Source organism: Corapipo altera, unplaced genomic scaffold (genome assembly GCF_003945725.1).
Source record: "Corapipo altera isolate COAL_440 unplaced genomic scaffold, ASM394572v1 68, whole genome shotgun sequence".
NCBI classification, from domain to species: Eukaryota; Metazoa; Chordata; class Aves; order Passeriformes; family Pipridae; genus Corapipo; species Corapipo altera.
This window is the reverse complement of record NW_020884919.1, coordinates 93,974-118,531: the sequence shown is the minus strand read 5'-3', so window position 1 is coordinate 118,531 and position 24,558 is coordinate 93,974. Positions and strand designations below refer to the sequence as shown.

General features: G+C 43.0%; 1 protein-coding gene across 2 annotated transcripts in view; it reads left to right on the top strand.

The window, feature by feature from the left end:
* The window catches only part of TANC1 (tetratricopeptide repeat, ankyrin repeat and coiled-coil containing 1), a 74,759-nt gene that overhangs the window by 27,033 nt on the left and 23,168 nt on the right, over positions 1–24,558 (top strand). Inside the window, exons 2-6 of one of the 2 annotated variants that reach the window (XM_027656231.1) lie at positions 512–586; positions 12,853–13,056; positions 18,963–19,064; positions 20,732–20,853; positions 21,809–21,995. In XM_027656231.1, coding sequence (XP_027512032.1) covers positions 526–586; positions 12,853–13,056; positions 18,963–19,064; positions 20,732–20,853; positions 21,809–21,995 — 676 coding nt within the window. In that variant the 5' untranslated portion in view covers positions 512–525. The remainder of the gene's footprint in view (positions 1–511; positions 587–12,852; positions 13,057–18,962; positions 19,065–20,731; positions 20,854–21,808; positions 21,996–24,558) is intronic. The other variant, XM_027656232.1, reaches the window with a different exon arrangement.

Genomic DNA, 24,558 nt, shown 5'->3' with positions numbered 1-24,558 from the left:
TCTGAGCACAGGGGCATTGCAGGGAGGGAGGGGTCTGTCCTGCTGTCCCTGTGCCACTCACTGTGTGTGGGACAGGGCAGGGCTGGGGCCTGTTGTCCCCCTGTTCTCCACTCCTGTACTTGGCCTTCCCAGCTGCCATCGGGCTGCTCCTGCCACTCCCAGTCAGCTCTGAATGCCAGGCAGGAGATAGACCTTAATTCTGGTTTACTTGTGCTGGAGTGTCTGACAGCAACTAACTGCCATGGAACTGTAATTAGATGTGGAATGTGGAGAATGCGGCATTATTTTTCTGTACCAGAAGACAGTGAACTCTGAATTGCTTAGTTTAAGTATTAAAGCATTCCTCATGCATCAGGACTTTGCTTAACCCAGTGAAGCTGTAAGAAGTAAAGTTTCTCCTGATGACCCCACTGTTCTATTTGTATTGATCCTGTCTGTATTTTGTTTGGATTTATGTGAATGGATGTTACTGACCTTGCATTTATTTTTGTTTCTCTCCGTTATCCTCTAGGAGCAACATTTAAAATGTTAAAGGCAGTTTTAAAAAAGAGCCGAGAAGGTGGAAAAGGGACCAAGAAAGATCCAGGTATGAATATCAATGCTATGTGTACTGTGCTGCCAGCTCCAGCACAGCCCAGGGCCAGGGCTGCAGAGTCCTCAGCTACAGAAATGCATTTGAAACTCCCTGATTACGTATTATGGGTAATAGAATTTTTATTATGCATGTATTGGGAAAAAAAATTAATTGAAAAAAATTCAGTGAAAAGTTATTAAACTGGTTACCAAGATTCTGTTATGTTTTAGTTTTTGCTTTAACTACAGGTATTTTTGAAGATAAAATTAATCATCAACAAATCTTACTTAAAATAAAATAAAGCTTATTGTACTGTTAACCATGAATTTAGTAGGCCACTACTTACCTGTGTCCCCTTCCAGGAAGGCAGGTAACAAGAGCTCTCATTGCAGTTCCCAGGGGCAGAGAAGGTCCAGCAATTCCTTTTGAGGAGGAGCAGGTGCTGTGGACGTGCAGGTGCTGGGGCTGGGATGAGCCCTGCCTGTTCTGTGTCAGGTGTGCTGAATTTAGTTTTTGCTACACTGGCTGAAAAGCTCATGGACCTGAGGGAGAGTAGCCTGTTCTTCACAGTTACATTTTTAACTTCAGACTATTCATGTAGACTAATACATCTGATTTTCTGTTGAGTTAGATCCTAAATTACCCATAAGAGTGCATTTACACTCCTGGCAAAATGGATTTCCTGCTCCCAGAATAAGTAAAAGCAAAACCAAATGCTTCTTTAATGTGTAAAACCCAGAGTGTAATACAGCTGCCACGTCCTTGTTGCTGGAACCTTGTAAGCAATGCAGTCCTGCTTTCTTGGACAAGCAGGTTATATCTGTGTCTGGCACTGCAGCTTTTAAACCTCTGCAGAGTTACCCCGAGTCCTGCAGGTGGAGGGGATTTGCAGTGTTCTTTTGCAAAATGCTGGTGTGTGTTCATCTGGCAGCTAATGTGTTCTTCAGGAAATTTTTGTGGTCTTGTGAAGTTTGCACTCTGCCACAGTTCCTTTCTAAGTGACTGGCTGCTGGGTGCTGTGCTGACCAGAAGAACACTGACAGTAGATCAGAGATGCACAGGAGTGATCACAGAGCAAGACGAAAAGCATCCTGGTAATTTGGTGTGTGCTGCTGACTTGGAGTTACCAGCTGGAGTTGTTTAAACAGAGTGGGCTAAAGATTCCTGTGGTGAGGCTTTCACTGGTACATTTTTCCTTAAAATACTAGATGAAAATTGGTTTAAGCTCAAAAGGAAAATCAGGCTGTTTGGAACAGAGCTCCTCTGACCAATAAAATTAAAATCTGAAACTTGAAAAGTCTTTTTCCTGTAGGTCAGAAAACACATTTTTTGTTTTAGGATCTCATGACATCTGTCTGGATTAATGTGTGCAAAAGAAAGGATTTTCTCCCTTTGTTTTTACAAATACAATGCTGCTGTATTTCTGAACACCAAGGGAAGAGTTAGAGCCTGGGAAGTGTTTTGTTTTCATTTTTGATTTGTTTTTTTTTTTGTTTGGGTTTTTCTGTTTGTTTGTTTGTTTTGGCTAGTTTTGGTTTTGTTTCTTTTTTACCAGCAAAGCTCTAGAGTTTCATGTATTAATTGGATGTTATGGAAACCAAGTAGTGGGAAAAACTGGTGAGTAATGCCTGGCTGGAGAGAGCTAGAGTAAGGAGGAGGAGTGCAGGAGCCGCTTTTTAAAAGGAAGGAAGTCATTTATACAGTGGATTCCAGAGATTTTTGCTTATTTTAGATTTGAAGATGATGTGAAAAATTTAAAAGAAATCCATGTATTCCATTCTATATTACCTCCAGGACTTCCTGTAAAGCTATGTCCAGTTTAATAGTTTTCTCTTTTGTTCCAAAGGGCCTTCCAACTCTTTTGGCTGTAAGACATTTCTCCATTTTAGAAAAGATGTGAAGCAAGGCAAAGAACATTGGTCTTTGTAGAGCTTATTTTTTGCTCACTCCTCTCTCTGGTCCTTGAACTCAAAACATGAGAAATGGCAGGGATTTTTTGACTGTGAAGTTGTCCCACTTCATGGCCCTTTGGGTCCGTAATAGCCAGAAAAGCTCTTGAAATGTCCTGCTCCCTGGAGAGGGTGGAAATGCTCACCAGAAATGGGAGCTGACTCCAGAGGCAGCAGAGTTGATGTGGAAATGAGCATCCTTTGAGCCAGCCCTGGAGAGAGTAATGCAGTAGTAAATTTAGATGTTTCTCTCAGCTTTGTGGGCACATGAACTTGATTTTTTGCTGATGAAGTTTGGAAAAGTTTTCATTATTTTCAGAGCTTGGGAATGTGGGAGGAAGGAGACAGCACAGCTCTGTAGTGCTGCCCGGAACCCAACTGGGAAGACTTGCTGGGGTCTTTTTCCAATGTATTCCTGGTTTAGGAGTGATGCTGAGTAGGTAGGAGGCAGTAAAATCTGCATGGGTTGTACTGGGCATCCCAGCCAGGGCAGGAGGGACAGCGGGGCCATGAGCTGCAGCCTGACCACATGTCAGTGGGTTAGATTGGAAGAGGTGTAGGCTAAACTGCCTAATAGCTTTTCCTTAAACTGAGGTAACCCCAGTTGTCCCATGGGTTGCATGAAAGGAATGCCTGGAAATCTGTGTAATTCAGATCTGAGTGGGATGATTCCTGTTTGACTGAATAGAACTTCCTGTTTGTGTGTTAACTCTGTTTATTGGTTTTACAGCTGGTAGCCTTGTGGAACCAGTGCAAATAGGAAAGGTGGTTTTTTTCCTGAATTGAAGGCACAGCTGTTGTCTTAAAAAGTCTGTAAAAGGGTTAAAGAGCAAAAAGAAATTAGGACTGGTTTTTTTTAGATAGCCTGTGTGGATGTTAATGTTAGAATTTCTCATTTGCCCTGACATAAGGGCTGAAGACCTGATACTGTGCATAATATTTTTGAACTCAACCTGCTGAGTATGGGGATTGCAGTTTTTCATAACTTCTTAAATTCAGGGTCATCTTGAAAAAGAGGGTTGCAAGAAATGGTGTTGATGCTTTGGGAGAGAGACTGAAGTGCTGTGCTGAAGGCTGGAGAGTGTCTTTGTAGAAATAAGTTCTTCCCTGACCAGGTGGAAAGCTGTCCCGTGGGAATGTCACTTGCCAAATGATGCCTTGGGCTGCACCAGAAGCAGTAGCTGGAGATATGCAGTTGGGCTCAAAACCTGCAGTTGCTTCAGTAAAAATTCTACAATTGTTTTGTTAAAATAGCTCATTTAGGTGTGGCTGGGAGGCATTGATAGGTAGGTAGGTGGCTGTTGTAGGATTAGGTAAAATGTAAATGAGGCAAGTTTAACATGTTCAAACATGCACATACTTATCAATATGTGCAAACACATGTGGACACAGGTGAAAAGAGCTGTGTTGGCAGCAAGCTGTTCATGGGTAGAGCAGCTTTTACAAACAGAACTAACGGAAAGTATTTGTAAAGGTGGATTTGAGGACAAGGTGGGTGGTTGGTGTTCCACTTAGACAAAGGGATGTGCTAAAGGAAAAGAATTTCAAATAAAACAGTTTTTTGACCAAACTTTTTCTGCGTCCGATTTTTTTCTGGTGAAGCAACCTGTCTTTGCACTGCTTCAGACATAGTTACTTCCATACAACAGAAATATCTGTCTGTAAGTTGATTTTTCTTTTGTCTTGTCCTTCCTTCCATTATGGATGAAAGTACTTGGTAAAGGACAGAACCTGAGGGGGAAAAACCCCACAATCTGCACCTGTCACATTAAAGGAACAGAAAACTATTTTGGGAATGTTTGAAACCAAGCAGGAAGAGAGTAAACAGGAAGATTAATTCTTGTATCCCAGAAGGTAATCGGTGGGTTTATAGTATCTGAGCTGAAAATGTACAGCACTTACTCCCACAGTTTCCCCTTGTTTCTCAAGATTTTCATTCAGTCTCAGAAACAAAGTAAAAATGTGGTATTTTCTCCTCTTTGTCAGGTTATTGTTATCAAATATTATCTCTTTACAGAGTTTCTGAGTCCTGTAGTGATTCTCTGGGAGGTGTCTCTGGTATAACTCCCTGGGCCCTGTGGCCTCTGCTGAGGGCACACATTCTCCTGCCTTGCTCTTGGCCTTTATTTTCTAGATTTAAGATAATCTCAACTCTGCCATATTTCTGCCCTGCATCTCTTCCTGCCTACCATGGAACTGTCTCTGCTCCCTCTCTTGTGTTGTTTTCATAGTTGATTGAGGTTTGCTTGTTGTCTGGTTTCTTTCCTTGAGGTTTTTAAATTGACCTCTGTAACCACTGGGAGATTTTCTGCCTCTGGCCTCTCTTGGAAGGAGCTGGCCTTTCTTATTTTAATATAGCACAGAAACTTTGTGTATTAGTGTCACAGCTGAAGAAATTGAAGCCAAAGACTGTTGTCCAGGCTCAAGTTCAGCAGTGTTACCTGCAGGGCTTGTCTGTGTCTGTGATGTGGTGATGATGTAAAGACTATACACAGTAAGCTTCAGAAGATAAACAAAAAGTACTTCTTAGCTGTCATTGTTTTAGAAGTTCTGCTCATTCTTAAGTGCTTCAGAATGCTTCAGAGGTAGGTTAGTATTAGTATTTCCTGTTGGGTTTCTGTACTGCCAGCGGCTTTCCACTATATAATTAGGTTTGTTTTATTTAACTGTCCTAAAGTCAGCAACTTGTCTGCATTTGGGAATCTGCTTTTTCTTTTTTACTTGCTAAGCAAAAACTCGTTCAATATAAAATACATGTAAAGTATTTCAATTTAGAAAGAAAGGAAAATCCTGTATATTAAGTTTCTCCAGAACATGCTCAGTTATTTCAGATGGCTTTTTAGTAGCATGAGCATTGTCGTTCTGTTGACCCAATATCAGGCCTGAAGGAACACGAATAATGGCAGTATTGTGCTTAGTTTGCAGTGCTCTTCCTGCACTAAATCCCATCAGAAGTTGAACATCAAATGTAGTACATGGTATGCATGAAAACTCCGTTGATGTCAGTAGAAATTTAATGTGGTAAGTAGTCGGGACTTTTAGGTTTTCCAGCTTAAAGGCTTGTTAGACGTTAATGTAGCGTTCAGATAACAAGGGACAGATTATTATGTCAACAAAAAGATAGTGTTTAGAATGTAGCACATAATGCTTTAAAGGAGAGAATCTGGAGAAACGAGATGGGTGTGTTTGATTTCTGAAATAAAAGGTATTGAAGTGCTTATGTATTTGTATGCATTGGGCTTTCAGTGATTGCCTGCATAATCAGATCTTTTGAATTTGCTTGACAAAAAGGGTCCATATTAATAAGTATTTCTTGGGTCTTGTTTGATCCAGATTTGGTAGATCAGACTTAAATTTTTACAATTTTGAGACTTACTTAGTTTTGGGTTTCCTTCTTCTTGTGTTCAGATATCTTTGTATAAGTATCCTTGACTTAAATATGAGTGTACAGACTTTTGAATGTTAGTATAGACTGGATGCTTTATTTCTGCATTATGTTCTGTGGTAGATGGGAGTATTGTTAATTATTTTGTTTGTCTGCCTTCCTCTTTAGGAACATTTTATCCAAAAAAAGTGGGATGAAATCTGAAATTTCTTCCCTTTTCTTGTCACATCATCAGATAAAATTAGGAAATTGAGATTCAACTTAGTGTTCTTTTTGAAAAATAAGATGTTTCAAAAGCATGAGCTGTGATTGCTCATACAATGTTCTACCATTCCTGTTTTTCTGTCTCCTTTCAGCCAAGGCCCTCATTAGGAATCTGATGTGCAGCACTTGGAATGATAAACAGAAATGTGCTGAAATTCACTGGCACTGTGTTCTGGGTTTTTTTTTATTATTTTTATTGCTAATGGCAACTAAATTGCTACTCTCAAAAAGAGGGCAGTTGCTGTGCAGAAAGGCCCAATCTTTTCCTAAGACCTGCTACTTAATCTTTATTTTAGAAGCGAGTGTTTTCACTTGCCTTTAGCAGTGAAGGTCTGACTCTCAGCTGACCGTGGTTGGCTAAAGGCATGTTTGAACCCACCTGTCTTGCACTGCATCTCACTCAGCTTCCTGGCTGACACACTCACAACCCAGCTGGGAGCATCAAACCTTCGCTACCGTTCTGGCAAGTGGAAAGGCCATTAAAGAAAACAAGTTTGCATTTTAAAACTAAATGTGCAAATTTAATTGGCTTTTTCTGTCCAAACTCTCTGTGTTATTAGGCTTTGAATTTTAAGTGCAAAGGGACTTTGTGGTGCATGAAGTACACATCCACTGTCTGGAACATTGAACTTGGACTGGAATACTTTCAAGTTTCAGTTTGACTTTTTGTTGTTACTCTAAAAATATCTTGCAGCAGAAGAAGCATTGTTTCATGCTTAAAATATGGTTTTGATTATTCTGTGTTGCTTTGCCCACTTTCTACTGCTGTTGTCAGTTATTTAGGAGTTTAAACTTTTTTGCTGAGCGCTGAGTATTTAATGTGGTGAATGTCTTTTCCCAGAAGCAAATTCCATGGTGTATCCCATGTACCTATAAACAAACCTTCCCCACCCCCAAAAAAAAGAGATTCTGCCCTTGAAACACATAGAAATCACTTCAGTGGTCCGAATAACCTCTTCTCTAAAAATTAGTTGGTTTTTTAAGTAAGAGCTACAAGAGAACGTTTAGTATTTTGTGTACTGAAAAAGTAATCCAGAGTTCAGAAATAAATGCCAGAAAATGGGCAAATAATGTCATGTACAAGCAGAGTTGGCAAAGCTTGTCCATTTAAACCTTTTATTCTAATGGTGCCTGGGTTGTTTCTCGCTCAGTGCACTTCACTGCTTCCTTTGCTCAGGCTGTAATGAGTTTTCTCCCCATTCCGTGCTAGTTTCTCCCTTTTTCTGGTCTCTCCAGAGTCTTAAGAGCAAATAAATTAAATGTTGCTCTTCCCTCACATACGTATTTTCCATGCCAGGCTGTTTCCTGCCCCAGAAGGCTGGCTGTGGCCTGCCCCACTGAGCAGGGTGGTCGGTGTGGGCAGTGGTGTGACTGGTTGCCTGGCCCTCCTGTGGCAGCCTGGGACACCGGGCCCCCATCCCTCCTGGAGCGGATGGACAAGCACACATGGAAACTGTTCGGTTTCCAAAGGCACAGAACCTTTAAAGGGCAGTGATCAGTGTTTGACAGTTAAAGTGAAGCACCTTATACATAGTCCCTGAGCCATTAGACAGTCCTGGGTACACTTGCTTGTCAGTTCTATTGAAAGATCAGATGTGAATGGAACATCAAAAACTGTTTTTTAAAATACCAAACCCACTGGTTTTGGTACTCCCTGAACAGTTTCTTGCTACTTAGGCATAGTGATGCCTCGTTCTGGAATGGGCTTTGCAGATGGATTGCTTTCCTCAAGCCACACTGTTTTCTTTTTCCCACTTGTAATTTCCTTCCAAACCTACCTGTAAGTCTCTTCTCTTACTGACACTTGTTAGGGTGCAACACGTTCTATGCAGCAGAATGGAGTTGGATAAGACAGTAGTGACATGTGAGCACATCTGAGTGTTGGCTGTTGCCGTGGCAGTCTCTCTGTAGTGTGGGTGGTACAGTTGCTGCCTGTGCTGTTCTCCAGCAGTTCTCACAGCGGGATCACGGGACACGTGCTGGGCAGGGACTGGAGGCCTCGTGTGCAGCAGCTCAGGGAACGACCTGTCTGCTGCCCTCCTGTGCCAGGGCATTAATTCCATCTCACCAATTGCTCCCTCTGGAGTAGCAGGGAATTACACTGAGCTCACCCTTTGGGGTCATCCCAGTGCAGATTCCCAGGATTTGGGCAGTGCTGTCACAGTGCAGCACTGCGGGATCCCAGCGCTGGGTCCCTCGGCTTTGGAGAGCCCAGGGATGGGGCCTGGGCAGTGCCCTGGGCAGCCTGCACTGCTCTGTGTGGCAGCAGCAGGGCTCTGGGGGCTGACAGAGGCACCATCCCCCTGTTCCAGCGGGATTGCCGGGGCTGTTCACAGGCAGAACACCCGAGTGCATTTGGGACTGAGCTGGATGGGGGGGGTCAGTTTTGGTTGTCTCTGCTGTGTAGAGAGCTCCAGTCCCTCTCCTGCCCTCACTGTGTGCTGAGCTCCAAGTTCTGCCAGCAGGAACTACCAGTGGCCTCGGACACAGAGCCCCAGACCAGCCCCATGAACGTTGCCCCTGCCCGAGGATCCTTAGCAATGTACCCGGGGTTTGCCACCTTCCAGTCTCCTGCCCCAGACATGTTACAAAGTGCAAAGTTTGCAGCTGTTGCATGGCAGGGTTTGTTTGCTCCTTCCTTGGTTTCCAGTTGGTGCCAGAGGAGTCAGGTCAGAGCTGCATACTCCTGTGTTTGGGGCGATGTGGTGTGGCCCTTTGCTCCGTGGGGCTTCTCCGTCAGCAACAGCACCCTGCAGTGTTAGTGCTTTTTTTTCTTTTTAAAACATCTTAAACAGAACTGCAGAATTCAGGATTTCTTCTGCTGTAGCATGATTCTGTATCAGATGTTTTTCTGAAGTGGGTTGAGAGTTTTCTGTTTCACTTAAGTAGATAGGTTGAGGGAGAAAAAGACAAAATGGGCCAACCCAGCAGGACCTGCTGAGGGAATCCATGGAACATTGTCTGCTCTGCAGTCACTCTCAGTATCCAGACTCAGGGACTCTGAGTCTGTTCATTGTTTTAGCTCTAACTGTTGTAAAGGCTGTGTAATATATATTATACATGAAATATACATATATATACATGCAGTATATTATACATTAAATAATCTGAATTCCCACATCTGCACCAAACTCTTTTTACATATATTTTGATAAAGTAGTTGGCATTCTTCTGGTTTCTAAGCAACTTACATTGAATGAAGAATTAGATGCATTTTATTGTGTTTAATACTGACATATACCCTGTAAAGGTTTTCGTTACTTAGTAGAATTAGTTTAATCTTGAAGTTCAAGTTCTCTTTTAGGATATTAAGCTCTACAAAATCATTACTTTAGTCAGCCATCCTTGTATCTTTTTGTATCTAAAGAAGAAAAGTAGTTTGTTAATCAGATTATGCTTTTGAATTGCATCCCTAGGTGCAGCTAAACTGGGATTTGATTTCCATTCTTCAAGCTTTTTGTGTGTGGTTTTTAAAGCTATTAAGTTGTTTCTGTGGTTACATTGACCACTGAGTAAGAACTCCAGTGTTGATTGATGTTTTGAAAGCTTTTTGTCCAGAGGCTACTTGGCAGTGGAAAATGTACAACTCAGAGGTTTAAAAAAAAAAGAAAGTGGGGTTTCACAGGACCTTCCCTTATGTGTTTGTTTGACATTGTTAGCAAATTTGAGAGAGGTCATTTTCCTCCTGCTCCAGAATTGGCATCGCCAGTTTTACACTGGGGTAGGCACCAAGAATGTCATGTAATTTTAAAGTATTGTTCTGGTAGCTAAAATGTTTTAAGTTACTAACCTAAAGGTTAGTAACAAATAATTTGGGGTTTCTGTGTTTATCAGCATGTGGCCTCTGCGTATATTCAGGCATTGTAACAAATTGTATTTGGACAGCTGTTTCTTGTGCATTTTTCTAGTATCATGTCAAATTGCTATGTTAGAAACATAATATATTACCTGGTGGATTCCACAAACTTGGTAATTTTGGGTCTGTTTTGTCATGTATGTAGTTCCAGGTATCTTACGGGAATTTTCCTGTAAGTTGGATGAAATGTATAAATTTGGTCATCAGCCCAATTTACACAAAATAGAAGATGCAGGATTAGGATAAATAAAACCTACAGGATCGATTTAGAGACTTGGGAAAGGATGATCTAAGCATATAAAAAGAAGCTTATCCCCCCTCAAGCTGGAGCCAGCCACAAGTGAGAGTGCTCGTGTGGATGTGGAGCTGCCCTGCAGGACCATGAGTGTGTGGGTCTCTCAGAGACCTGTGAACTCTACCCTGTGGGTCCCTCAGAGACCTGTGAGCTCTACCCTGTGGGTCCCTCAGAGACCTGTGAACTCTACCCTGTGGGTCCCTCAGAGACTTGTGAGCTCTGTCCCATGGGTCCCTCAGAGACCTGTGAGCTCTACCCTGTGGATCCCTCAGACCTGTGGGCTCTACCCTGTGGGTCCCTCAGAGTCCTGTGGGCTCTACCCTGTGGATCCCTCAGACCTGTGGGCTCTGTCCCGTGGGTCCCTCAGAGATCTGTGGGCTCTGTACCGTGGGTCCCTCAGACCTGTGGGCTCTGTCCCGTGGGTCCCTCAGAGATCTGTGGGCTCTGTACCGTGGGTCCCTCAGAGATCTGTGGGCTCTGTCCCGTGGGTCCCTCAGACCTGTGGGCTCTGTCCCGTGGGTCCCTCAGACCTGTGGGCTCTGTCCCGTGGGTCCCTCAGAGACCTGTGAGCTCTGTCCCGTGGGTCCCTCAGAGATCTGTGAGCTCTGTTCCGTGGCCGGGGCTGAGCTCCAGAGCCACGAGCCCGCTCCAGATGTTGGCACTGCCTGGGCAGGGCCCTGGGCTGGCTCTGGGAGCCCCTGCCCTGGGCATGGAGCAGTTCCTCGTGCTGTGTCCCCGTTGTGTGTGAGCAAAGGGGGTCCTCATCCAGCAGCTGTGAGGGACAGGGGCTGTTCCAAGGCCTCTCCATTAAAGCTGCTCCTGGATCATGAGGGGAGGAAGGGCTGGTCCGTGCCAGGGGCTGGGCAGTGTCCGAGGGGTTGGAGGTGCACACGTTTGGGTGGGTCCCTGTTGTCCCTGGTTTCTGAGCTCCCAAGGGCTCCCAGCTCAGTCTGTGAGCTGTGGGTTAACAGCTCTTTAGAAAGGGCCTGGAGGAGCAGCAGTGCTGTTTCTGCTTTCTTGGAATGATATTTGTCCAATAGCTGTCTGCTGTTCCACAGGATCCTCACCATTCCCATTCATAACAGGAGTTTTTCTGCTTCAGCAGAACACAGTACTGTTAAACATGTTCACATCACTGAGGATATGACATGCTTAGGTTGGAATCAGTAGGGTTGGGTTTTCTCAAGATATGTTCTTTGCTCTGAAGAACTATTCTGTCTGAACACTGTGGGTATGTGAGTGGCAATGAGCAAAGGCTTGTTGTAAAATTAGGAAATTAAGTGATTGAAAAGGAGAGTTTCTGTGGTACACATTTTAGATCTTTGGTTTTTAAGTCATACTACTCTCAGAATCTGAGCTGTGGAAGACTGCTCCCCACAGTGTCTGCAGGGCTGTCAGGGAAAAGGAAGACTGGAGTACTGCTGGCACAGAAATTACTAAGATATAGTGGTGTTCATATGTATTGACTGTAAAATATCTTTCCAATTACTGTCATGATCAAATAATCTGAATTTACTGATTAGAGCTATTTAGCCCCATCCAACTCTCTTCTGTGTTGTAACATTTCATGTACAACAGAGAAGGATAAATTAATTCAAAAGTCAACTAAGAAGACAGTGAATTAAACAGATTGTTTGTGTCATCGTAAAAGGGAAAATAGAAGTGAGGGAATTGTAGGTGTGCCTGTTAACCCTCTTGCACCCCCACCCCTCAGCATTCCACTTGGAATACTTACACAAATTCCGACTTACAACCTGGCAATGTATCTAGTAAACAGCTGTTACCAAGAATTCCAGTATTTTCTAATTATATTTAGCAGCATTACCGTTCTACTTCCTTGCTTTTTGCTTATGTTCAAAGGAAAAATGGAATATCACAAATTTGTCTTTGTTCTTCAACAACTTGTGATGCAAACTCACATTACTGTGTTGAATTATAAAGAATAATACACCTAATGTTAAACCTGTGCTTGAATCGGCTGTTGTAAAAGTTCAATTTCAAAAAAAAACAGAGAAAAAAAATCCTTAGTCTCTTTATTTCTACTCAAAGTGGAAAAACATCTTAGACTGGCCATCTCTGAGTGTACCTTTTAGTGATCTACCTTTTCATTCCTTATGAGGGGTAACCCAACTAAATTCCTCCTTTAACTAGTTCAGTAAACAACATTTCAGGTGGTCCTGACTTTCAGGCTATCACAGTGATCCTAAAACACCTTTTTAGCTGTAAAAATACTTTTGTCTTCATAGGAAAATTACCTCTAAGATTGAAACCTAGAAAGTACTGGTGGTTGAAAGTGAGATTTTTCTTCCCCCTTTCTGTCTGAAGTACAGTAAATGAAAATGTTGCTTGCTTGTATTTACAATTTTCTGGTGGTTATCTGGATTCTGCAGTGGAAGGGGCACAGTAAGACAAGTCCTGCTCAGTTGTTGCTGGCAAACGTTCCCATGTGTTAAATACTTGTATTTCAGTGCAACTCTGTGGTGTTTGTTTTGGCACATCAGCTAATGGATGACAAAATTCTATTTTTAGCAGGTGACTGCTGCCCAGAGAATGCCTCGCAGGCCGTAGCCACATCTGGCCACAATGCAGATTTGCCCCCTGGGGAGCAGCCAGGCCCCGAGGACACCTACAGAATGAACGTGGCCAAGGGAGTGTCGATGTCCCTGCCCTCCTCACCCCTGCTGCCACGCCAGGCCTACCTCCTGCAGGCCAGGGCAAACAAGAAGTCTCCAGGTAAAGGCAAACAATGAGCTACTCAAACCTTCATAGCCTGTTAGCTCAGTTATTGACAGATGTTACATAAAGTAACACAGTAAAATCATGTTGAACTTTTGCAACAAAAACAAGAGCGGTGCATGTTCCCAGGGAAAAAAGGTTATTAAATAGAATATATTAAATAGAACATATTATTTCATATGGCAAAAAATTAACTGATGTTGCAAATACTTGTATTGAAATATCTGAATATGGTTAAGTCCAGTTATTTGTGATTAGTGTATCAGGTAGAGGACTGCTGCAAAACCCCTTGTTTATGCAAATGTTAGTGACTGCGTAAGAGTCGTTGTTGTACCTTTTGCAGTTCATTTATTTCATTCCTATCTCTGAATATAAATGTATTAATAGACAAATTACTGTGGAAGTGACAAGGAAGTTGATAATTTTCAGGCATTGTGTCCTCAGTGGTGCCAACACAGTGGTGTGTGAGCCAGGCTAAATATGGGGCTCCACGGGCTCCTTTTATCAGCATTCTGTGCATGGAGATCATTCCAGCACACCGGCATCACTTGGGTTCACTGGGGGCAGAGCTGGGGAGCCAAGTGACACTGTCCATATTCCTGCTGCCCGTGGAGACACTCAACAGGTTTGAGTTTATAAGGTCTGGGAACAGAGAGTGTTGAAAGGTGGGTTTTGTCAGCACTGAGAAATGTCTTGGCTAATGACCCGTTTTAGGTAAAATTAAAGAAAAACCGTTGTGCAAAGGATTGCTGTAACATAGCTAATGCAGTTTGTTAAAAGTATTCTTGGTTTAACTTGCCTATCAATAGTGGTTTTTTTCTCCTTTCAGAATTTAAAAGTAATAATCTTACTTTAGACGTAAATAATTTTGGGTTGGTTTTGACAGTTCACATAAAAGTTTTGAGCCACAGAATGGTGTTTTGATGTTTTGTCCCTTGCTACAAGTGGTTCGTGTGCTAAACAACTTTAAATGATGGGTGAAGTCCTTGAAAAGGGGAAGGAAATGGGATTTTTGCCCAAGACTTAGGTGAAGGTCAGGATCTAACTCTTAGTTTTGTTACTGTTGAGAAAACCTTACTGCAATCTGGGTGCCTTTGAGATGATATTTTACCAAACCCCTCACTCTGTGATTTCGGGCAGTGTCATACATTTCTGTAAGGGAGTGGCTGCTGACTGGTTCTCCGGTGACTGGAAAGCCACATTCACTGTGACTGCAAAGTCATTCCACTGGGATTCCCAGCCAAAGGAAGAGAGTTCTTAACAGTATAAAGTGCTGGGAATGCATTGGCATTTATGTGTCATTATTTTGTACAAAGACCTAACTAGGCAATAGGCTGCTGACAGAAACATTCTGTGCTGTTCCTTTGGCTCTGAACTAACTATAGCTAATGGAAGATGATTTAATATAAATTAGCTGCCTCACATCAGGGGCAGGAGTAGTACAAAGATGATACTAATGTCCTGATTTCAAACCTCCATGTTTTAGTAGCATGATAGCAAGTTACAGATCTTTCAGGATATGGTGAGTGAAAGAGGAAAGGATTGGGCTATAGTGATGAAGTTATCTAACCAGTGGTAGAAGGAAAGTCTGATTTCACCTACTTAGAGACATGGTTTTCAGTGTAAATAATATCAATATTTTTTGAAGTCTTTGTGTAATAGAGCAGAGAAAAGAGTGTGGTCATTGGTTCTGCCTTTAATTCTGTCCCTGCGGCCACACAGGTTGATGGTCAGGTATATATTGGGTGATACTCTTGCATAACTTATTTCCCTGAAATAAAACTCTATTTAGTGTCTACTAGACTGAAGCAATATACTGCCTGTTCTCACTGCTAATGATTAAAGAGTATACTGACTATGAGCTGCCTAGGTTTTAGTGAAGAGTTCTTAATAATGTTTAATTGAGTGTGAGTAGTTCTAGTTAAAAATTTTGCTTAGTAAATTAAAAATAGTTTTCTGACAGCGTGTTTCACAGTTATAAATTAAAAAATAAAAGCTGTAGTTAACCAGTACTTACTTGCACTAATGTTCATGAAAACATCTTTATTTGAGGGCATCATACTTACTTCTCTAGGAAATTTGTCTACTCTGGCTGATGTTTGTCTGCTCCTGCATCTCTGTTTGCTGATATTATGTTTATATGATCAGTGGATAAAAATAGTTTTTCCTGGTTAAATAATTTCTTAAATGATGCAGATGTGCACAGCTCATGGGGACAGAGCTGCTCTGTGGGGCAGGTGTGCACAGCTCATGGGACATGGAGAGCTGCACAGCCATGGGGGGTGACACTGTGCTTTAGTTATTTGCATAGGAGGTGGGAGCTTTCTCTCTGCTGGGAGAGCTTGGAGAGTACCAGTGTTTCTGGCCCCAGTTGAGTCAGGTGGCCAAGAGGGCCAATGGATCCTGGCCTGACTGAGGAAGAGTGTGGCAGCAGGAGCAGGGAAGTGGACTCAGCACTGGTGAGGTCACCCCTGGAGTGCTGTGTCCAGCTCTGGGGCCTCAGCTCAGGAAGGCCCTGGAGGGGCTGGAGCAGGTCCAGAGAAGAGCAACGAGGCTGGGGAAGGGACTGGAGCACAATTCCCATGAGGAGAGGCTGAGGGAGCTGGGGCTGTTCAGCCTGGAGAAGAGGAGGCTCAGGGGAGACCTCCTCACTCTCTACAACTCCCTGACAGGAGGGGGGAGCCAGTGGGGGTTGGTCTCTTCTCCCAGACAACTCTCAGTAAGACAAGAGGGCTGGGTCTTCAGCTGTGCCAGGGGAGGTTTAGGTTGGATATTGGGAAGAAATTCTTTACAGGGAAAGTAATCAGGCATTGGAATGGGCTGGGCAGGGAGGGGGTGGAGTCACTGTCCCTGGAGGTGTTGAAGGTGAGACTGGATGTGGCATCAGTGCCATGGGCTGGGAAGCACAGTGGGTTTGGATCCAGGGTTGGACTGGATGATCTCAGAGGTCTTTTCCATCCTGGCTGATTCTGTGATTCAACTCTGGCTGTAAAACAAGGGAAGAAAGAAATTATATCTTAAATCACTAAGGAGCCTGAAATTAATGGCAAACGAAAGCTACTGGATTATTTGGAGTCAGAAACTGCCCTAATGACAGTTCATTGAGCAGAAAGTGGATAAAAGAGCTGAAACAAACAGCACAAGGACATTGTCAGCAGGACAGTGCTGAGAAGGGGAGCAGTACATGAAAAACTCACAGTAAGTTGAATTTCTCCTACAGTAAAGCTACAATGAACATTGCTTGAATTGGTAATCTTACAGGTGTGCAGCTAAACCAGTATTCATGTTCTTAAAGGAGTAGTAGTTGATTGTACTCTGACTTAGGAGGGTCAACTAAAAGGTTGAAAATACTGATTTATAAAGGATGTTCCAAAACAATGTGGATTTGGAGTTTAAGGTGTAAATGAAAGATACTGCTGCTGCCCTTGAACTAAATGTTTGCTGGCTTAAATTAGTGATACAATAATGCTTGAACAGAGAAAGGGGGAACAGCTTTCCTTTGAAATCAGGGAATTTCCATCAGTGAATGTCAGAGATGACTGCTAGGAGAATCTGCCATAAATGTGCAACAGAACTTTAGTTAGTTTTGAAATTAAACTTCAGTTAAAGCTTCTAATTAATAAACAAATTATCAGCATACTTGATTACTTGAGACTAGATTATGTCAGAGAACCGGTTTCATCTCAGCTGCAGTTCTGTGCCCTGCCCTTGAGAGTTCTGGGAGCTGTTCCTCCTGCATGCAGTAACCTGTCCCAGGTCCAAGGTCCTGCACCTGCGTGGGGCAATCCCCAGGATCAGTACAGCTCCACTTAGTGCTGATGGGAGGGAAAGGAAGGGGATGCACAGGTTACAATCATCTTTTGAAAAATCAGCTTTTCTGCAGTCAAAAAAGCATTAAGAATTACTAGGAAAGCAATAGATCATTTAAAAAAAGTATTGTTATGGAATTGTATAAATCTGTAGTTTGTCCTCCTCGGGAGGAGTCTGGTGTAACTCTGGTGCAACTTCAAACTTCTGCAGTGGATGTAGGACGGAGCTCGACAGGAATGACTGGTGGTGTGGGACGGTGCTGAAGGAAGAATCATTGCACGAGACTGCACTGGGATTTGTCTGCCTGGAAGAAGGACAGGTGCAGGGAAAAGGAGGCAGTGCAGGGACAGTGTGAGGTGGTGTTGGGTTAACCTGCACAGGGGGCAGGCTGGGAAAGAAGGGCCGGGGTGAGTTGTGGGAGGGAAAATCCATCTAGAACTCCTACATAGCAGATGACTGCTTCTGCCTCTGGGAATGGTGAGGCCCTGAACAGCAGTCACGGGAGCCCGCCAGGGACTGGGTTTCCCTTACTTGGATTCCTCTCTGCCATTTGCTGCTGATAAAACCCTGTCCCAGATGAACCTTCCATCAGATCTAATTCAGCCATCTTACACTTTTGGAAGAGTGCTCCTGTTGTGCAGATACAGTTCACTTTCAAATGGGTCCTTTTTCATCCCTTTATTGATTCATGTGGCCTGTTCTAGATTAGTGCATGAAAATAAACTTAACATGAATTCTCATACTTGTTGCAGTGTTGTATGTCAGATTTGTAAGTACTGTAAGTCACTTCCACAGTAGTTTGTGAGGAAGAAAATTCAGTAAAGGGTCTCCTTCACAGCTTAAAGCATGAGTATTAAAAACACATCCCGAAGATATTTCCATTTTGGTCTAGTTTTACATGGCTGCTACATGTTGCTCTGGTTCTTTTAGAATGATTGCTTTTTTTGTTGTTCAACCTTGATACATTTGATTACACTTCTGCTTACAAATGGCAGGTGTGGACTATTGTCTCCTTAAAGAACGTGAATTCATTTCAAAGGAATGTGTATTTTTTGCTGTTTCCAGCAGGGCCGATGCCCCTTATTTTGTCAGGCAGTAGCGTTGGAAGAGCCCCCTCTGCTGACGGTCGGTTCTGAGCTTTCGGGGCAAAAAGTGGAATCGACTCAAGACTCTCTACTAGGGATACAAACATATGTTCATATATGAGTGACTTTTCCTGCCCAGCATTTCTTGGCTAAGAAATTGGATTGTCACCATGTTCCCATGTTGCACTTTTAGATGGAAGTCTGAAAGAGCAGGGTGGATCCACCCAGATTGTTCTGGGGGAGTGACACTGAGATGGGGTGGCCAAACTTCCCAGCTCTGTGTGACCCTGGGAGCCTGAGGCCAAGGAGGAGAGAGATGCAAATTCTCTTTCAAAGCAATCATCAGCCTTAGAGTGCTCAGGAAAATGAGCAAGAAATCAATGCAGTTTTTAGAGACTTAATGTAGCATCTGAGGCTGCTGCCAGAAGGAAAGATGGGATGCTTTTTGTGGCTGAAATGCCACATCCTAAATATATTGTAGGGTTTTGATAAACAAAGTGTGGGATGTCTGAGAGAGCTTTGGAGTGGCCTTGAATATTGAGCCAAGGAGAGGGATGCTGTTTGAAGACCCAAACTGCAGACAGGAAAGCCCATTTACAGGGCCATGTGTGCAGTTGGCATCAGCCCTACAGTCCCTCTCCAGAGCTCCCTGAAGGGGCTTCGCTCTGTTCAGGTGGGAAGTGCAGACCAGGAGGAGGAACAGTGAGAGCCTGAGGTGCAGTCCTGAGTTACAGACCAGCAGGAAGGAGGAAAGGAGGGAAACCAGCCTGCTTGAGTTGCTTGCAGCTTACACACCATGTACACTGAGTTTGTTTTCCTGTGTTCCAAAAAGTCCAGAGCGTGTTTCTCTCAAGAGTGGCAGCGCAGCAGCTCCCTGCTCCTTACAGCAGCAGCTGTGTGTAAGGAGTAATTCCCTCTGCTTTTTTTGCATCATGGAGGATACAGGACACAGGAAACTTGTGATCCATCTGGGAAAAGTTGGATCCACTCGGCTCCTTCCCATTGCAGGTCCGGTCAGGAAGCCCAAGTATGTGGAAAGTCCGCGCGTGCCCGGAGAGGCGGCTGTGCCCCCGCGGAAGGGCCCGGAGCCAGGAGAGCCCAGCCCCGGCGGTGAGTGTGTGTGCAGGGGCTGTGGGGAGGGCACAGTGTGTTCTGGAGTGCACACTGCCCGGGCCTGTGGCTGGGAGGAGGTGCTTGCCATCATACCCCTGTTATCTTTGTAATTGTCTCAGTTCTTGGGGCTGTCATTTAAAGGAAACTACAGTTTAAAAAGCCAATGTTTTCTTTCAGAAAAAGGCTCTTATTTTTGATACTTAGTAACAAATACGGATCTAATTGTAATTATTTTCACCGTCTGTTTGATACGGTGTAGTTACCCTGGTCCCTCTTGTGCCTTCACAGCCTTTTAGTGCTGGCATTCAAGTTTTAGGTGCAACTGGGAGAGCATGTAGTTCTCATCCCCCTCATCCGAAGGTGACCATGTCGTGAAGCTCCTCCTCTCACAGAACTGTACTCCCAGGCAAACTGCTGGGGATCAGCACTAACCTCTGCTGTGTAAGGATTCAACAGTGCTTGTTGGGTTGAACACCTCAGGCTTTGATCTCTGTTACTGACTGAATTTGGTACCGTGCCTAACATTTACTCAGACTTGTCAATGTTATAATTTCAATATAATAATAATAGATGATGATTTCACAAACTTTAACTTCAGAATTGTGACTTAAAGATTAATTGTAAACTTTAAAATGGCAATTTTTTTAGAGAAAATTTATTTTCCAGTCAAATGTTTGAAGGCCTGTCAGTTTGTGAAAATTCTGAGATAAAAATATCTTTTGCTGTTTACTTTCATAGACTTCCTCCTTTTGGGATTAAGTGAGATCAGATAATTCAGTCTTGCAGAGTAAACCTGTGCTGTTAGGGAAGTGGCTGTGCATGTGCCCCTGGGTCTCCCTCTTGGCAGTTCCAGAGTTAAGTGTTCCTGAGAGGAGATGGTTCTCAGAGCGGTAGGATGATGCTCCTTACTCAATTAGCTGTTTATGCCTGAGGATGGGACAGGCTTACTTATATTTTTTTTTAATGGACAGAAGAAATAAATGCTCTGTAAATGTTCCTGCCAGAGCGGATGGTCCCAGGTTGGTGGGTGATGCCAAAGTGCTGCAGTGGAAGAAGGAAAATGTCTTGTTTGTGAGATTCCATTAGCAAGAGGTGTTTGCCATGGGCTCAGCTGTACTTGGCTGCTTTTGGTGGAGGTTGCCTCATTTTGAACTTTGTCTTCTTATATCAGTTGGATGCCAGAAGACATTTTAAAGCACTGTACTGATAGAATTAAATATCTTTGCAGCCAGAAGAGCTGGGAACTCATGTCCGTCCTTTGCATAGCAGGCAAAACAAAAATCTGTGGTATTACCTGTAGTGTTAACTGTGAGATTACAAAACATCTGTGTCATTAACCTCTACTTTTTTTCAACATTACAGAAATAGAATCCCAGCCTGCCAGTAAGCTTTGGTAGCATTGAGCTTAGTGCTGCAGATGGGAAAATGGTCATGTTAAGTTGCTCATCAGTCCAGGGGTGAACTGGTTGCACTTAACCATTCCTGTTTTGACTGGCAGGGTGGGTTTTAACTCCTCTAGATTTGTGCAGATATGCAGAGGATCCAACACTCACCAGCAATTAAAAGTTTGATGGATAGTTTGGTTGTACTCTTTTTACCTCTTTTAACAGTTTCCAAATACAAGACTCTAATCTTCACCACCTTTTTTTCTCTCCACTCCAAAGCAAAGCCTGACAAAGACTCGAGCTGTTCTCCTGCAGCACAAGAATTGATGACAAGATTGGGTTTTTTACTGGGGGAAGGGATTCCAACTTCTGCTCACATGGAAGAGAAAAACGAAGTTATGGTAGGATAATGAAATATATTTAATGTTCATCACGTTTCAGAGAGGACTAATGTTATTTCCCCTATTTCCTAGTTCCAGTTACTTGATACTTACCAAAATACAGTCTGTTTTAATAGACACATAATAATAGAATTGTACTTTAATTTTAACAAGTGGTTTTTTTAAGAATGGAAGATCAACTCACAGTTTCAAAACAAACAAACTGAATAAACTCCCCATCATTTCTAGAGGTTAAATCTAATCTTCTGTGAATGTGAATGGCTTCTGGAGTTCCCTCGGCCTTATGTTAGTATTTAGGAGGAACTTTTTTCCTTTTGTTTTCAGTGATTTCTGAGAATGCAAAATATCAGTGTTGTGTTAAAATGGGAGCATGCTGGGGGGTAGGGTTGTGTTTGTTTTTTCCTGAGAAGTTCATGTCAGTCTGGCAGTCTTTCTCTGTCATTTGGGGTAGATGGATTGGAGAGAAGCAAGCAGCTACTGTCCATATGAAAGTCATCTGCTAACCAGAACTTCACAGTAACTGCCAGCCTCTGCTCCTGCCCCTTACTCTATCCACGTTTATTCCCAGTCCTCATAAATCTTAGTGCATCAGTTTGGGTTTCATTGATAGTGAAATCTGGATAAGACTGCAGTTCTAGTGTTTCTGTCTAAAGAATAGCTACAGGAGGTGGAGGGGAAGGATATCCAGTAAAATGTTTGATAGAGAAAAAAACTACCTCACTGCAGCTCTTCCACCGATCTGTGAAATTCCTTTTTTTTGGTTCAGAAGTCACTTTTTAAGAGTAATACGAAAGATTAAGATTGCCAGTCTAGACAAAGCTTCCACTTGTTGAAGTTTTTCCTTGAAAAATGGGCTCTTTGCTTTGTTCTTACTGTGCCTGCCCTCGAGGTGTGTAGTTCTGTGCCGGGCAGTGTCCTGCTGCTGTGGTGAGTGTTCCTGCTCTTCCCGTGGCAGTGTGCAGTCCCCAGCCGAGGAGTGAGTCCCTGTTCCACCCTGACCAGCAGCACAACATCACCCAGCACCGACAGCCCCTGCTCCACCCTCAACAGCTGCGCCGGCAAAGCGGCGGCCAAGGGCAGCCCCTGTGGCACCATGAGCACCCCCAGCTCCACCCTGGAGAGCAAGGACAGTGGCATCATAGGTGAGCACCCTGAGGCCCAGGTAACACACAGCACTTTCCTCGTGGTTGTACAAGTCTGAATGGCTGCTTCACGTCCTTGTGTTTGGTCGTGCGCTGTCCACGGATCCTGTTTCAAATCCTCTGTGCTCGGAAGACTGAAACCTTGTTCTTGGCTATAACAGTTGCTCAGTTGCTGTTGTTAGGTGTGCATTTCTCTTCTTTTATTTTCCCAGTGCAGTTCTAATTTCTCCACGTTTTCCTTTAAAATAATTAATTTCCTCTGTTTTTCTCCGTTTCTTATTTCCTTCAGCCTTTTTCCTTTTCCATTATATAGGTCTCTTCAATGCTTCTAGTAAGGGTGAAGCACAGCAGAGCTTGAAGCTGGTTTACTTTCCAGCTGAGGAAACAATTGGTGTGACTTCTGATTTGAGAGTCAAATCAGACTGTTTAAAAACAATGCAGACTTTTGAGTAATTAGCATGAAAATGAAACTAAAATGGGGCATTGTGGAAGAGGTGCAATTGTGTGATTCTCCAGTGAAAGATGACTGAGCTGAGGGTGTAGGTGCATCTCCTGTGGGGAGTCGGTGACTGTGAGAGGCAGCCACCCTCACAGCCCAGCTGTCACCCAGCTCCTTTTACCACCTAGCTGAGTATTTCAGCCAGTCTGATCCACTCTAAAGAAAATATTAAATTCCTTTTCTGCCTCATTTGTGCCATCTGCCCTATTTCTGCTCTGTGCCCCAGTGGGTCTCTGTCTGTACCACTACCTGCCTGCACCTTCGGGCACTCACGTGACAAGCTTTAATGTTATTTTCTGGAAGGTCAGACTGAGATCTTAAAAGCATATTTTTCATGTTATAAACTGCTGTAGGAAGGTTTATTCTTCTTTATTGGTTTAGTCTTTTTTTAATGCTGATTCTTTAACCAAGTAATTCCTTTTAAAATTGGTTTTTAACAGCTGTTAAGATTGCCAACAAAACCAAAGCTCAAAGTGCCTCCTAACACAATACTTTCTCAATACACAAAAGAGAACTTTTGGTTTTAGTCAAGTCCAGCTGATTGAGTGAATTTAGGGAGGCTGAAGAATGGAAATAGTTTTAGATCTGAAATGCTTGAATTTGACAAAATAACCTTAAGACATGTCATTGTCTCTGACTGTGAACTTAGTGCTTTTCTATTTACAACTTCTTTTTGGAGAAGGAATTCCAGGTGCAAGTGCTCTCTCCCTGCTGTTGTGAATTCTGCCATGATGATCACTCTGGTGACACTTCACTCTGATTTTATAGATGCTCTTGCATTTTATTAAAAAGTGAGGTAATTAATAGTCATAAGTTTTGACATAAATTATTGTTACTGATCTATTACCCTAAAAGACATGTTTGTCATTCAGTAAAAGACTCTTTTGTGTGAAACTTCAGTGCTTCAGTTTAAGAAAATGATTTTGTGAACTCATTCCATAGCACGTTGTTATGTGGTCAGCTTGGTGCAAGACCTACTTCTGAGACAGTGTGAACATCTTGATGTAAAGGAAAGGGTATATCAGAATTGTTGCTCTTGGAAAAAGAGCACAAATGTAGATACTGTGTGAACCTACTACCCAGGCTTTACAAGCTTTAAATAGTCAGTATGTCCATGTTCTAAATAAGATCAGAACTAGCCTCATGTTTGTTTAAAATAGTGTATTGGCGTGACAACTACATCATCATTTTATAACCTCCTAAGTACTAATATTTTAAAGAAAATATTTTAGAACACAGTGATAAAAGTTGCTTATTTAAACTACTGAAAAGGAAGGAGTTTCAAAAATAAAAGAAACATGAAAAAAAGTCCTTTATTATACAGGGAGAAGAGAGGATGGTGGAGTTGAGAAGTATGTGAGTGTGAGAGCAGAGAGGAGAAAACTCCTAGAGCGGGGGGGAACTTCTGTGTAGCTCCTTCAGGCAATGTGTGGTTCATGGTTGTGGGGCCACATGAAAATCATCTGCTGCTGCTCTGTGGAGCTGTTGTTCGTGTCTCAGATTCAGGGAGAATTTGAACACCCCCTGGCCACCCATGGCAGCACCCCTTGCATCTGTAAAGGCATAAAACTGAGAAAGGAAAGAAGAGGCATCTCTCGGATAAGTGACCTGGGCTTTTCTTCTTATTTACAAATGTGTCTGAACATTCAAGTTTTAGTAGCAGATGTGCATTTTAAATTATACTTGGCAAGTATATGTTTTCTGGTGTCTTTGACGGCGTTCATCCAGCCATGAAAATATCTTGCTCTTTCATGCTACTTACGTGGGCTTCCTTTGTGTTTCTACTCCCACTATGTTTTCTGGGCCAGCAGACTGATGGGAAATGTGTCTTTTCTCCCTTTGCCTCTTTTTTAGTTACGGTTCAGGTTTCCTTTAGTTTTCCAGTGTTCTACTGCTGTAGCTGAATCCTTCTTTGCTTCTATTGAGTTTGACATAATAGTAGTGGAGGCAGGTTTTAATCTTTAGCAATGAGCTGAGTAGGAGAAAAGATTGGGCTGCTGGCCAAAATGTAAGCTTTGCTGGATCCTTGCCCCTGTTTCAGTACAAAATCTCGAGCAGCCAGGT